Source organism: Mixia osmundae (assembly GCF_000708205.1).
Source record: "Mixia osmundae IAM 14324 unplaced genomic scaffold scaffold_17, whole genome shotgun sequence".
NCBI classification, from domain to species: Eukaryota; Fungi; Basidiomycota; class Mixiomycetes; order Mixiales; family Mixiaceae; genus Mixia; species Mixia osmundae.
In genome coordinates, this window is record NW_014575547.1 from 140,541 (window position 1) to 152,222 (window position 11,682).

At 56.2% G+C, this 11,682-nt stretch overlaps 5 protein-coding genes across 5 annotated transcripts; 3 read left to right on the plus strand and 2 right to left on the minus strand.

Moving 5' to 3' along the window:
- Positions 1–60: 60 nt before the first annotated feature.
- On the plus strand, positions 61–1,531 carry L969DRAFT_97566 (uncharacterized protein; the record flags this gene model as incomplete). The annotated part of the gene is made up of 4 exons (XM_014709291.1): positions 61–126; positions 184–998; positions 1,051–1,218; positions 1,270–1,531. The coding sequence occupies 4 exons, from the start codon at positions 61–63 to the stop codon at positions 1,529–1,531; spliced, it is 1,311 nt and encodes a 436-aa protein (XP_014564777.1).
- A 244-nt stretch (positions 1,532–1,775) lies between these two features.
- L969DRAFT_106191 (uncharacterized protein) lies at positions 1,776–3,837 on the minus strand (the record flags this gene model as incomplete). The annotated part of the gene is made up of 6 exons (XM_014709292.1): positions 3,646–3,837; positions 3,556–3,586; positions 3,200–3,502; positions 2,836–3,148; positions 2,147–2,784; positions 1,776–2,087 (listed from the first exon to the last, which is right to left on the minus strand). The coding sequence occupies exons 1-6, from the start codon at positions 3,807–3,809 to the stop codon at positions 1,776–1,778; spliced, it is 1,761 nt and encodes a 586-aa protein (XP_014564778.1). The 5' UTR covers positions 3,810–3,837.
- Positions 3,838–3,927: 90 nt separating this feature from the next.
- On the plus strand, positions 3,928–7,190 carry L969DRAFT_91217 (uncharacterized protein). Its single transcript, XM_014709293.1, has 10 exons — positions 3,928–4,119; positions 4,179–4,322; positions 4,381–4,627; positions 4,677–4,867; positions 4,915–5,499; positions 5,561–6,046; positions 6,109–6,221; positions 6,273–6,478; positions 6,527–6,577; positions 6,628–7,190. The coding sequence occupies exons 1-10, from the start codon at positions 3,949–3,951 to the stop codon at positions 7,125–7,127; spliced, it is 2,694 nt and encodes an 897-aa protein (XP_014564779.1). The 5' UTR covers positions 3,928–3,948; the 3' UTR covers positions 7,128–7,190.
- On the minus strand, positions 7,159–9,926 carry L969DRAFT_284974 (uncharacterized protein). Its single transcript, XM_014709294.1, has 10 exons — positions 9,824–9,926; positions 9,651–9,752; positions 9,530–9,601; positions 9,418–9,478; positions 9,236–9,366; positions 8,848–9,177; positions 8,127–8,796; positions 7,965–8,080; positions 7,554–7,915; positions 7,159–7,496 (listed from the first exon to the last, which is right to left on the minus strand). Exons 1-10 carry the CDS (start codon positions 9,827–9,829, stop codon positions 7,190–7,192), a joined length of 2,157 nt encoding a protein of 718 aa, XP_014564780.1. The 5' UTR covers positions 9,830–9,926; the 3' UTR covers positions 7,159–7,189.
- A 37-nt stretch (positions 9,927–9,963) lies between these two features.
- L969DRAFT_97569 (uncharacterized protein) lies at positions 9,964–11,574 on the plus strand (the record flags this gene model as incomplete). The annotated part of the gene is made up of 5 exons (XM_014709295.1): positions 9,964–10,015; positions 10,064–10,465; positions 10,525–10,669; positions 10,718–10,765; positions 10,821–11,574. 5 exons carry the CDS (start codon positions 9,964–9,966, stop codon positions 11,572–11,574), a joined length of 1,401 nt encoding a protein of 466 aa, XP_014564781.1.
- Positions 11,575–11,682: the final 108 nt, after the last annotated feature.

An 11,682-nucleotide genomic window follows, 5' to 3' on the forward strand; every position in this document is an offset into this window, starting at 1 on the left:
TAGCTTCAAGGGCCAGAGCATCCAGCGAGCGTCGATTAGCGGTCATCAAGGAGGTTCAGCATGCAGATTGACGGCGGCAACAGGCGGCACAGTCGTCCTGCATCGCGCGGACGAAGCTATTCAGATGTGGGCGACCTCATACTGGCAAACTACCGAGAAGCTGATGCGTGATGACGGACGCAGAGGAGTGAGCCGAGCAAGGGAGACAGCGACGCTCCTTGGAAGCATGACCTCTTCGATCCCCTTTCAAATCTCTATCAGCCCATACTGCACCAGAGGAGTGGCACCTTCGGCCGAGACAGGCCTGGGCCTGTCAGAAGAGGCGAGCAAGAGGAGGATCTCTTTGCTCGTCCCACTCCAAAGACCGCCAGCGCCAGCTTGAGACCGTTTGGCTCGGCTACACAGACTCCACCTGCACCTTCGCCGTATGCGCGTCCCGCGAGTGCATCGAATGACTCGCGAGCAGCGATGGACAAGAAGCGCAAGGACCTCGACCTTGCCAGACGGAAAGCAGTCGAAGAGGAGGAATATGCCGCCAATCAGGCTGCCAAGCGAGTCGCTACCGCTCAAGTACCAAGCACCGCCCAAGCACCCGGCAGTCTATCCCTGATGGCCAGAGTGCAGCAGTCACTCTTTGAGCGAATGGGCATGCAAGACCCAAACCCCAAACCGCAAAATCGACCTGCGCGCGCTCGTGCCGAACAGGCCAACCGATCGCAAGACGTTCAAGAGGGCAACAGTATGGATGTGGACATGGTCATCTCACCTGCGCCTGTGCCCAGATCAGCAACAACGAGCAGAAAGCCCGCACTCGGACCTGCGACCGTGTTGATAAGGCACCTCGTCGACGGAACAACGGCAGAGGACATCAAGACCGCCTTCTCAGACTATGGCACCATACTGAGCAGCAAGATACTCAATCCCGGCTCGCCGGACTTGGATGCAGAAGTCATCTTCAAGCTCAGAGTTCACGCAGAGACTGCTGCCAGCGCTCTAGAGTACGTCTTTCGATCGCATGCTCACTTGATGCTGAGTCTCTCGTCATCACAGTGGAGCGATAGCAGACGGCAAGCGGTTGAGCGTGACTGTGCAGCGACCCCCACAGCTAGCGCCCTCGCCAAAGACGCTTGCGATACAACGTCCGCAGAACGGTGCCAAACCGCAAACACCCATCGCACCTGTAATCGCTGCTCGCGAGCTTCTTTCTCAACCGCCTAGGTAGGCTTGTCTTCGTCTATCACAGGAAACGTTTCTAAGACATGTTTGTAGTCGACTACGCTCCGACGCGATACTCGCTCTCGACCCTCGCGCATCTCGTGTGACGCAGCCGATAGCTGAACCAGACCCTCAGGCAGACGACGTCATGGCGATCGAGATGGACGGTGATGACGCTGTTCGACCCGCTTCAGAAGTGCGGCGCGGGCGAGGTGGTCGCAGAGGCAGAGGAAGGGGAAGACATGAAGGCAGCTTCCACAATGACTCGGCGAACAACGTCGCTTCGAAGGATCTCAGAAGTCGACTCGGCTTCTGATTGCCCGCCCTGTGGCTCCGTGTATCGGTACATGCAATCATTGGCAGCAGATTGCAACCCTAGCGTGCACGAGCGTGTTCTGGTGGCGGCCTAGCCGATGAATCTCTGCGGTTTGGCTCATGGTATCCAATCGGAGCTGCGTCTCACGGCGCCCGCTTTGACAAGCGTCACTACTGCAGCTCATGTTAGTCACTATCGCCGAGCTAGGCAACTGCGCGTTCGATACAACAGACAGCGATCTTGCCTACTGCCGTACTGAGGCCTCTTTGAAATGGCTTCGTCCAACAAGACGGAGGACGCCCTGATGACGAGCAATCAAACAGACAGACACAGCAGAGCAATCGGTAGCTGACAGCGACTTGCGTCTGTTCGTGGCGCAACCCCGCTTAGCTCCTGCGATCTTATCCCGTAGCGCAAAGTATTGCGGCATGAGCTTCAAAGTCTGGCGGCCGGGACATTTGCGCCTGTGTGATCGGTGTGGCCGGGCGGACTGCCCAAGCTTCGACCGGAGTGCTTCGTGCTCGATGTGTGCGTTGGCAATCCGGTTCGACTCTGGCTCATGCATTGCGTCGCTCAGATTACACGGACTCAAGGAGGGGATGAGGCGAATTGCACTCGCTGCTGCTCTTGATCGCGTTGTCCGCTTGTCGCAATGAGGTCGCGCCAGTCTGTGAGCGCATCGAGGGGCCCGTGCCGAATGAAGTGTCCTTGCAAGGCAGCCATACTGATCTTGGCTCCGTCTGTGATGAGCTGTTCGACTTGCTCGCGCGCTCGGGTGAGATCTTCGGAGCTGACATCTGGATGATCGCGGTAGAATCGACTGTACAGCTCGCCAGCTTGGTAAGAGGTCGCATCGTCCAGCAGCTCCAGGAGGTCTACTCTGCCCGGTCGTATGAGGGCAGGGTCTAGCAGTTCGACATGATTGGTCGTCATGAACATGATACGCTGAGCCGATGAGCTTGCAACGCCGTCGAGCGCGTTCAATAGTCCAGAGAAAGTGACATTGCCTCTGAAGCCGCCTTCTGCGGTCTGATCGCGGCCGGCAAAAGCAGCATCGATATCTTCAAGTAGCAGGATGCTACGCTCAGGCGCGTTCGCAAGCAGATGGTTGAGCTTGTCGTCGGTCAAGCCTCGCTCGGACAGGTTGAGGACGCAGATGTTATAGTCCAAACTACCGGCAAGTGCAGTAATGAAGGAGCTCTTGCCAGAGCCTGGCGGTCCATGGAGCAAGTAGCCACGCCGATACGGTATGCCTGCGCCGCGAGTTCAGCGATATGCGGGAATTGCTGTGATGTGAAGCGCACCTCGTTCAGCATACCACGTCCCGCGAGCCATAAAGTCGGTGACGTCGTCGACGATGCGCTCTTTCGTGCCTTGATCGAGCACGACGCTGTCCAGCAACCGCCGAGCTCTAGGCTGTCCGAAAGGTCGCCACTCTGGGCCCCAAGCAGTGTAGATGACGGTCTTGCCGACTTGCGCGGCTTTTGCGAGCTCACGCGCTTCTGTGAGCATGACAGAAAACAGCGGTCGATCTCGGGACAGCGTGACGAGGGTGACTGTCTCCCAGGGCGTGCCAGAAGTGAGGTCCATCATTTTGCCATCCCTTTCGCGCTTGATCTACTGCCGGTCTCGTCATCTCTACATCATGACGGGAGAAACGAGGCTTACCTGAAACCAGGCACTTCGCCATCGCAGGTAGTGTGTGCCCGGCCCAGGCACGAGCGTGAAGCTCGTCTCTGCGCCACCGTCACCTCTCGTCTCTTGCGAAGTCTCGACAGCAAGCTGATGACTGTTGAACCGAGTCGCTTGTGCTAGCGCGCTGGGCGAAGTTTGGGCGTCCATCCATTTGAGGAACCAGAGATACGCGGGATCTTTGGAGGAGATCTCGAGTGAGACGAGCATCCTTCGTCTTGCCATCGTCGCTGCCTGGACCATCCCTTTGCGTGCCACAGCAAGCACTGCGCCGACACCCTACGCTCTTGCGTAAGTATTCGAGGGTGCAGAGGCTTCTGGCGAGTGCTGACCATGAGTCCAAAGCCAGCAGAGAAATAGGGGCTGGCACAAAGATGCCACATCAGCATCTTGTGTCTCTCTGCTGAACACGCTGACCTGACTTTTCTGCGAGAAGACCGGCTGCCCATCCTCTGTCACGAGCAGGAGCTCCTTCGATGATCCCTTCTGAGCCTGACGGAGACGGGGGCATGGATGCAGCTTCCGAGTGAGATGGCGGGGAAGGACTCGGCTGGGCATGTTGCGGCCGGGTGGGCAGCTTGAACATGCCTCCTCTGGCCGGTCCAGTGATCGACGATCGAGCGTAGCAACACAAACGGCGCGTCGTCTGCTCGCCTCGACGTCTCGACGACGAGTTCGCTGCTCGGTAGGCGCTCAGGCAGACTGTCAGCTGTCGAGCGCCGAGCATGGACAGCCTCAGTCGGTTCTATACCGGCTTGAGAGGTCCTGCAGGTCAGCCGCAGTCTGCAGAGACGACCATCGACAAGCTATGCGACCGTCTCGCCAACTCGACCGTACCTGAGGACAGGAGGGCCGCTCTGCTCGGTCTCAAGGGTCTCAGCAGGGACTGGAAGGCTGTCAGTCCTCGCTCGCTCTGCAAAAGTACAACACGCTGAGCGTCAAGTCGGTCTGACAGGAAGTAGGAACGTCTGCCATACCCATCCTACTCGACGTGCTGCAACGGGAAGCCTTTGAGGATAACGAGACAGGCAAGGCAGTCCTCGAGACGCTCAACATTCTCTGCGAGGAAGATGAGGCCGCCAACACTTCTGCTGGTCGCGTAAGCCCTGCATCGCCTGCCGACGGTGTCATCGCCATCGCTGAGACGCGTCAGACAGTACGCAAGAGAGCATGGTCCGGGAGCGCGCAACAGCGAGCGGTTCCTCTCTGATGAGCGACCGATGCATGCTCTCATCGCTCTGCTCAGGTCACAGCATTTCTATGTTCGCTACTTCTCGCTACAGCTGTTTGGAACACTGCTGGGCAACAAGGCCGAAGCAGTACAGAAATATGTACTCACTGCGCCCGGAGGACTCGGCAGACTCGTGGAGATATTGGAAGACAAGCGGGAGATCGTACGCAATGGTGCGGCTCCATCGTGGCAGACGGGATCGCGGCTAAACACAATTCGCAGAGGGACTGCTCCTCATCATCTCGCTTTCCTCTACGAATGCAGACATACAGAAGATCATTTCCTTCGAAGGCGCATTCGACAAGCTCTTCGCCATCATCGATAGAGAAGGCGGCATTGCTGCCGGCGGCATCGTCGTGCAAGATTGCTTGGCTGCCATCGTCGGCCTCCTGCGATACAATGTTTCTAATCAGGTCAGCAATCGCTTGCTGTCTCGCTCTGCATGCTCACATCCCCGGAGAACTACTTCCGCGAGACTTCTTGCATCCAGCTCATTGCGCCTCTGCTCCTCTTCCCGCCACCCAACGTCCTCGCAACTCCAGACTCCTCCGAAGCGCAGCAAGCGCTAGCCGCCTTTGCCATGCAGCTCTGGAGCGAGCAGAAGATCACCAATGCGCAACATGTACTCACCCTCGTCGGCTTGCTCGTGGGAGGAGCCGGTGAAGGCCGAGCGGCCAATCAAAAAGCCATGCATCAGTCCGGTCTCACCCACTGTCTTGCTGAGCTCGCGCTGGCTTCCAATGCGCCGAGCGACATCAAAGCGCACTCTCTGCTCGCACTCGCAGATGTCATACGCAGCTCGCCACAGAATCAAGACCTCATCTCTGAGCTCTTCGTCTCACCTTTGATACCCGTTCCGCCGACGTTCATCGAGCCGGGCACAAACCCAGAATTTGCAGAGCCAGAATGGCTCAGAGCAGAGCCTGTGCTCGCCACGCTTGCCCTTGTCGCGCTTGCGATAGAAGGCGATCCCGGTCTGCCCGGCAATGCATCTCTCGGACGAGAGGGCCTCCGCGTCAGGGCAGCAGCGACATCTGCCTTTGAGGTACGAACGGCGCCCTCTGCGCCTGCAATGCGCAAGCTGACAGCGTGCCGCTCGGGTGCAGGCTTATGTATACGGAAACCCAGAGGCGCAATTAGCAGTCGCATCCGGGATGGCGCCGACACCGATGAGCAATGGCAAAGAAGTCGATCCTCCACCTGCCACAGCCGGAGCTGTTCTGCTCTCTGGCTTGCGCACCATACCCGTCGTCTCTCCCGGCATTCCCTTCGATTCTCACGGACCGGTCTTCTCAGCTCTCATCTTTGGACACCTCGTACGCAATACGGAGAGCTGCAAGCGGCTAGCTCGAGAGATTTCGTTAGGCGAAGAAGGCACGGATGACAGAGTTTCACTCATCCATCACATTGTAGGCAACCTCATGATGGCCCAGAGGGAACAATCGCAAGGCTCGACCAGTGCAGAAGGTGCTGCTCTGGCTGTGGAATGGTCCCGCGTCATGGTGGCCTACCTCGTCACGCTCTGTGTCTGGTGTTGGGAGAGTCCCAAATCAGTCAGAGAGTTCCTCGACGAAGGTGCCAACTTACAAGTGGTCAGCTGACTTGTCGTGAGCTGCGTGTATCTCGGCTTACCGAGCAATCTGCTGGCTGACAGCTCATCCAACCCATTACTCAAGCATCTGGCGTCGATCCCGTCGTACAGGGCCTCTGTGCATTTCTGCTCGGCATCTTGTACGAGTACAACAGAGAGCCAGGCGATATCACGAGGTATAGCATCGACAGATCTCTGCTGGACTGCGAGCTAATGCAAGCATACAGAGCAAAGCTGCAGCCGATATTGAACAGCCGCGTTGGTCCAGATCAGTTCGTTAGCAGAATACTGCGTCTGCGAGAAGATCCACGCTTCAAGAACGTCGGGCCAGATGTTATGGAGATCCGTGGCGAAGGTCTTGACGATCAATATGCGCTCGAAGAAGGCATATGGTTCGACTGGGCCTTCATCGAGTTCCTGAAGAATAATTATTGTAAGCTGTCGATCCTCGCGTCATCAGCGCACGCTGATCATTCTATAGTGCCAGTTCAAAGAGCAATACTGCAAGACCCGGGGTCTGCAGCCGGTGCACGTAAGGGACCGCGAAGCCGTATTGAATTAGCTGAATCTTTCCTCACGCAGGACCTCTAGGGGACTCTGCAGAAGCAGAAGAGATGGTCAGCAACTTACGATCTACAATTGCGACTCAGAATAAAGATCTCGATGCGCTGCAAGACAAGCTCGCCACGACGGAAGCAGATCACGAGGAAGAGCGTAAAGCACTGGGGCGGGAGCTCATATCGCACCGCGAACAGCTCGAGGCTGCGCGGTCACAGATAAAGGCTTTCGACGAGCATGTTGCTCAGTTGGAGGCCGCAGCGAGAGCGGTCGAAGAGGAAGCTGTTCAGCTGCGGGAAGAGTTAGCGCAAGCACAGAGCAAGAGTCACGCCCTCGAAGCGGATGTCAGAGACCTCACTACGGCGAAAGAGGAAGCGGAGAAGGAACAAGAGGATTTGCTCGTTCTGCTTGAGGATCTCAGCAACAAAAGGCGAGAAGACAAGGCAAGGATGCGCCAGGCGCAGCTCGAGGTGTCCGATGACGAAGAAGAGCTCGAGCCTCAGGAGGAGCAACCGGAAAGCTAATGAAAGTCACGACGGCCTGATGAGCCTTGTAATCAATGGCTGTACATGATCACTGCACGCCGCTAATCGCTCAGCTCTTCGATGAGAGACGCATCGCCGTTGAGTGCAGCAAGTTTGGCTGCCGTCTTGGCCGGTGTGGGGAACGCTTGATCGCGCCTCTTCTGCGGTATACGACCTGTTGAAGGTACTTTGGGACGCATGGGCTTGAACCTGACGTCAGAAGCAGCATCATCGATAAGTTTGAGCTCTGTGCGTAGTCGGGCGCGGTAGACTGGCTGCATCAGACCAATCTGAAGCTCGATAGCATCTGCTGTCAGAGGCACAAATGGGACGGGTTCATCGTCCTCTTCCGCGTCACCATTGACATGCCTGAAGACAGCCAAATTTATTAGCCTGATGAGAGCAATCAGAATATACGTGACTGACTCTGCTTCTTCCTTCTTCATAATGACTGGCTTCTTCTCGCCTGTAAACAGCCTCTTGGGGATCTTGAAAGAAGACATGCCGAGCTCCTGGTCGAGTCCAAGCTCTTTGAGACCGAAGAAGTCTTCGCCGAGCTCTGCCGCGTATTGACCCATAGCGATCGCTTCGCCGTCTCCAGCAAGCATGTCTGTATCGTCCACGCATTGCTCTCTGGGCTCATTGAGCATATCGTTGCGCGCTTGCTCGAGCTTCTTCTGGAGCTCGAGCATTCGGCCGCCTTGCTTAATCAGATCTTCCGAAATATACTCTTCAAGCGCTGCACTCGATGCGATGCCGTTCGTGCGCATAACTTGGCCAAGTATTGACTGCTTGCCTCATCAGACAGGCAGCAAATTGGAAGCGATGTGCACATACCAGTGGCGAGAGTGCACGACCATACCGATCACAGAAGAGACGCAGCGTCCGGCCGACATTGTTCATGTACTCAATGATGACACTCATGAGCATGTCGAGTGCGCTTGCAGCGCAACCTGCTCTGCTAGTCAGACACGCCAACGTGATCCACCGCAAGCGTACCATCAAAGCCTGCATGACTGAGCATCTTGGCGCAAATCTTCCGCAGCACGGCGATGTCGATCGCTGGCGTGAGAGCGCTTTCTAAGATGTCCAAGCGCGGCACGTCATTTATATAGGCAGGCTCGTCTATTTGCATAAAGTCGTCGTCTTTTGAATCATCGAGGCCCTCTTGATCAACCGAGCTGTGTATGGATTGCGTGACAATCTGCCGATGTAGATTTTTGACATGCTTGAGTGTGCTCAGGTTACGATCGAGATGAGCTTCTAAGCCTGTCGTTGGCTCTACTGACCGCGTCTTCTGATGCTTCCGCGGTGAAATCTCTTCTGGCGCAATAGAGTTGACGAATGGCAGCTCGGGTATACTGGATGTCGTGAAAGCATCTGCCGCCATCTGCTCCCAGTAGAAGCGATCGACGTCTTCTGGACCGGCTGTGATGCTTTGCACTCGCGCTATCGCTTCGTTCTTCATGTCGACCGCGTAAGTATCGAGCGTGACACTGGAGGTCGACGCAGTAGGGCGCATGGCCGTGCTCGAGGCAGCCTGAGACGTCTCGACTGCACTGGAACCGAGATAGTATGACTGGAAGCGAGACATGCTTTCTGGGGTTCGAACGACAGCAGGCTTCTCTTCAAATGGCAACTCTGCCCGGCCGAGCTTGCGCTTGTTGAGCTGTCGCAGAGAATCAGAGCAGGCTCATACATGTAGCATGAGACCGCTCACAGATTGTCTCGGCCTGTTCCTCGCATGTAGCAGATTGTCTTGTCCACTGACGCTCGGAGTGCCGTCTCGCACTTCTGCAGGCGTACCAGTAGAAGCGGAAGCAGTCTCGAGCGTCTTTGCGCCAGTCTCGGCCTGCCCATCTGCACCTTTCCGACTGCCCAAACCTTTCCTTGTGGCAATCGTATCATCCTCGTCGCCATCTTCGGATTCACCCTCTGCATCCTCATCGACAAGTCGCGCATTGGCGGCAGGCGTATTGTCTGATATAAACTCGAGCAACTGGTTCGACTTTTGCCGCAGTAGCTGAGCAGATCTTCGGAGAGGATGAGTCTGTCATACAGGCCGACCTCTGTGTGAGTTCGAGCCACAGAAAGGTACGACGACGGACAGGTAGTGAGTTATAGAGCAGGCAATTGTTCCATATCAGATTGAGATCGTCGGCGAAAGCTTGCTTATCCTTGTACTGCTGTCCCTTGACCTTCTTGAGTATAGTGCCGAGGTCCATGGGCTTCTTGATGACTGCCAGCGCCCACTAAGAGCCAGCAAGCTTGTCAACGCGTCAACGCGTACCGTTGTAATAATCTGGTGCCTCTGCCTTGCGGACTCGTTGTAGGAACGGCGTGGAATGTTCCTGCCACACTGTATGAGATTGTTTGTAGATAGCAATGCCGGGCGAGCGTACAGTCCATGCTCTGAGCTCGTTGACGATGCGTTCGAGCGTCTCATAGAATTCCTGAGAGCTCGTCTTGTCATCCTGCGTGACGTTTCAGCATGGCGCGCAGAGCCGAGAGTCGGGGACGTACGACTCCATCTCTGGCTTCGGCGACGAGCTGCTTGAGCTCGTAGGCAGAACGAGCCCCCCTGCCGTGCGATCGACTATAGTTGTCGATTGCCTCGAGCAAGTACTGTTCGTCATGACGCAAGAGTCAGTGCACTGTGCGTGAAAGTCTCGCCAGGGAGCGACAGGCGACACTACCTTCATCCTGAGGGCGGCAAGCCCAGCCTAGAGCCGTTCAGCAGTCGCTCGCTGGTGTGTTTCAAAAGCTTTGACGGGCTCCTTGCTATTTGTTCCTTCGCGCGTACGAAGAGGAAGCCAGGCGGCGCCGCCGAGTGTGAATGCAACACTTGCGCAAGGCTGTCGATGATGGGAGACCTGACTACCGCGAAGGTATGCCGAATCTCGCGTGTGATCAGGCAAGCTGACTGGCCAGCGCAGAGGACGGTCTGCGCAAGGTAGTGCCATACGCTTACACTTTCCAAACCTACGTCAAGCAACGATGGAAAGGCCGCAAGATCCTCGAAATCTTTTCTACCGAGTTCAGAGACCGTAGTCCTGCCTACTATGCTTTCGCGCTCGAGCAAGGCGTCGTGAGAGTCAACGATGGCGTCATCGGCCCTGACTTTGTCCTCGTCGACGGACAGCTCATCAGCAATGTCATCCATCGTCACGAACCTCCCGTCGCTGCTGGGCCCATACAGATCCTCGCTCGAGATGATGTGCGAGGCATACTCGTTGTCGTCAAGCCTGGCAGCATGCCCGTTCATCCTACAGGCCGCTACAACCACAACACGCTCCTGCATATCTTAAAGTACGAGCACGGTTTTGAAGGTGTCTACAGTACGCAACTCATTCAGAAGGAGTTCATGACAGCAATTGATGACTCCGAGCGTCTTCAGCGAACAATCGGCTCGATCGACTGACGAGCGGTGTCATGGTCTGTGGCATGACGCCTAAAGCCATGTCCAGGCTCGGCGAACTATTTGGCACAGAAGGCGCAGTTAGGAAGTACTACGTCTGTCGCGTCGTGGGCTGCTTCCCAGAGTACGCAGACCAATTTGCGTCTCGGGTCCGAGCTGATGCGACGTGCAGGGAGCAAGTCATCAGCGAGGAGCCGCTACTTTGCATAGATCGTCAGATGCAAGCGAATATCTCACCTGGCTTAACTGTGTCTGATTACTCCATCGCATTGCAGTGGTATCAGCGTCGTTCATCCAGAAGGTCGTCCCTCAAAGACAATCTTTCAGCGGCTCTCGTACCACGCTGGCACTGACACCTCTGTCTTGCATTGTCAACCTGTGACCGGGCGCAGCCACCAAATTCGAGTACACTTGCAATACATGGGGTTTCCCATCGCAAACGATCCAGTCTACAATAGTACGACAGCATGGGGCAAAGGTAACGGCAAGGGCGGTGTGTTTATAGATGCTAGCAACTTGGGCAAAGCGCCTACCATGCAGACCGCTATCGAACAATCGATCGCTTCTCACAAGGATCAGCAGGAGCAAAATGGGCGCAAGACCAAGCGAGATATGCCCGGTCGACCGCCGCCCAAGGAAGGCGGCGAAGAGCCCGGTTATGGATCAGGCGTGGATCTATCGGCTGAAGCCAGGCATGCAATCATCACCTTGCGAAAGCACAAAGACATGGACGACCGGTTCGCGAGGGAGCGTGACATGACGCTTGCGCCTAGTCGAGGTTTCGTATCGAACGACAACGACCTGACAAAGGATGTGCTACACGATGCAGACGGACCGTACTGCGTACGGTGTCACCTGCCACTGCTGCCCGATCCGCGACCAGATCAGCTGTTCATTTGGCTCCACGCCTTACGCTACTCTTCCGAAGATTGGGATTACTCGAGCGAGCTGCCCACTTGGGCTAGGGAAGACTGGCAGCCTGATGCTAACACCAGCAAACACGTGACTGGAGGCAGCCAAAATGAGTAGATGCATCGAGCCGCCAAATTGTTGTTGTCATTCTTCTGCAGATCTTCTTGGATCAGGTTCGCTTTCGCTCAGTCACTTGATAGATTCGAGGTCGTCATACTCTCTTGA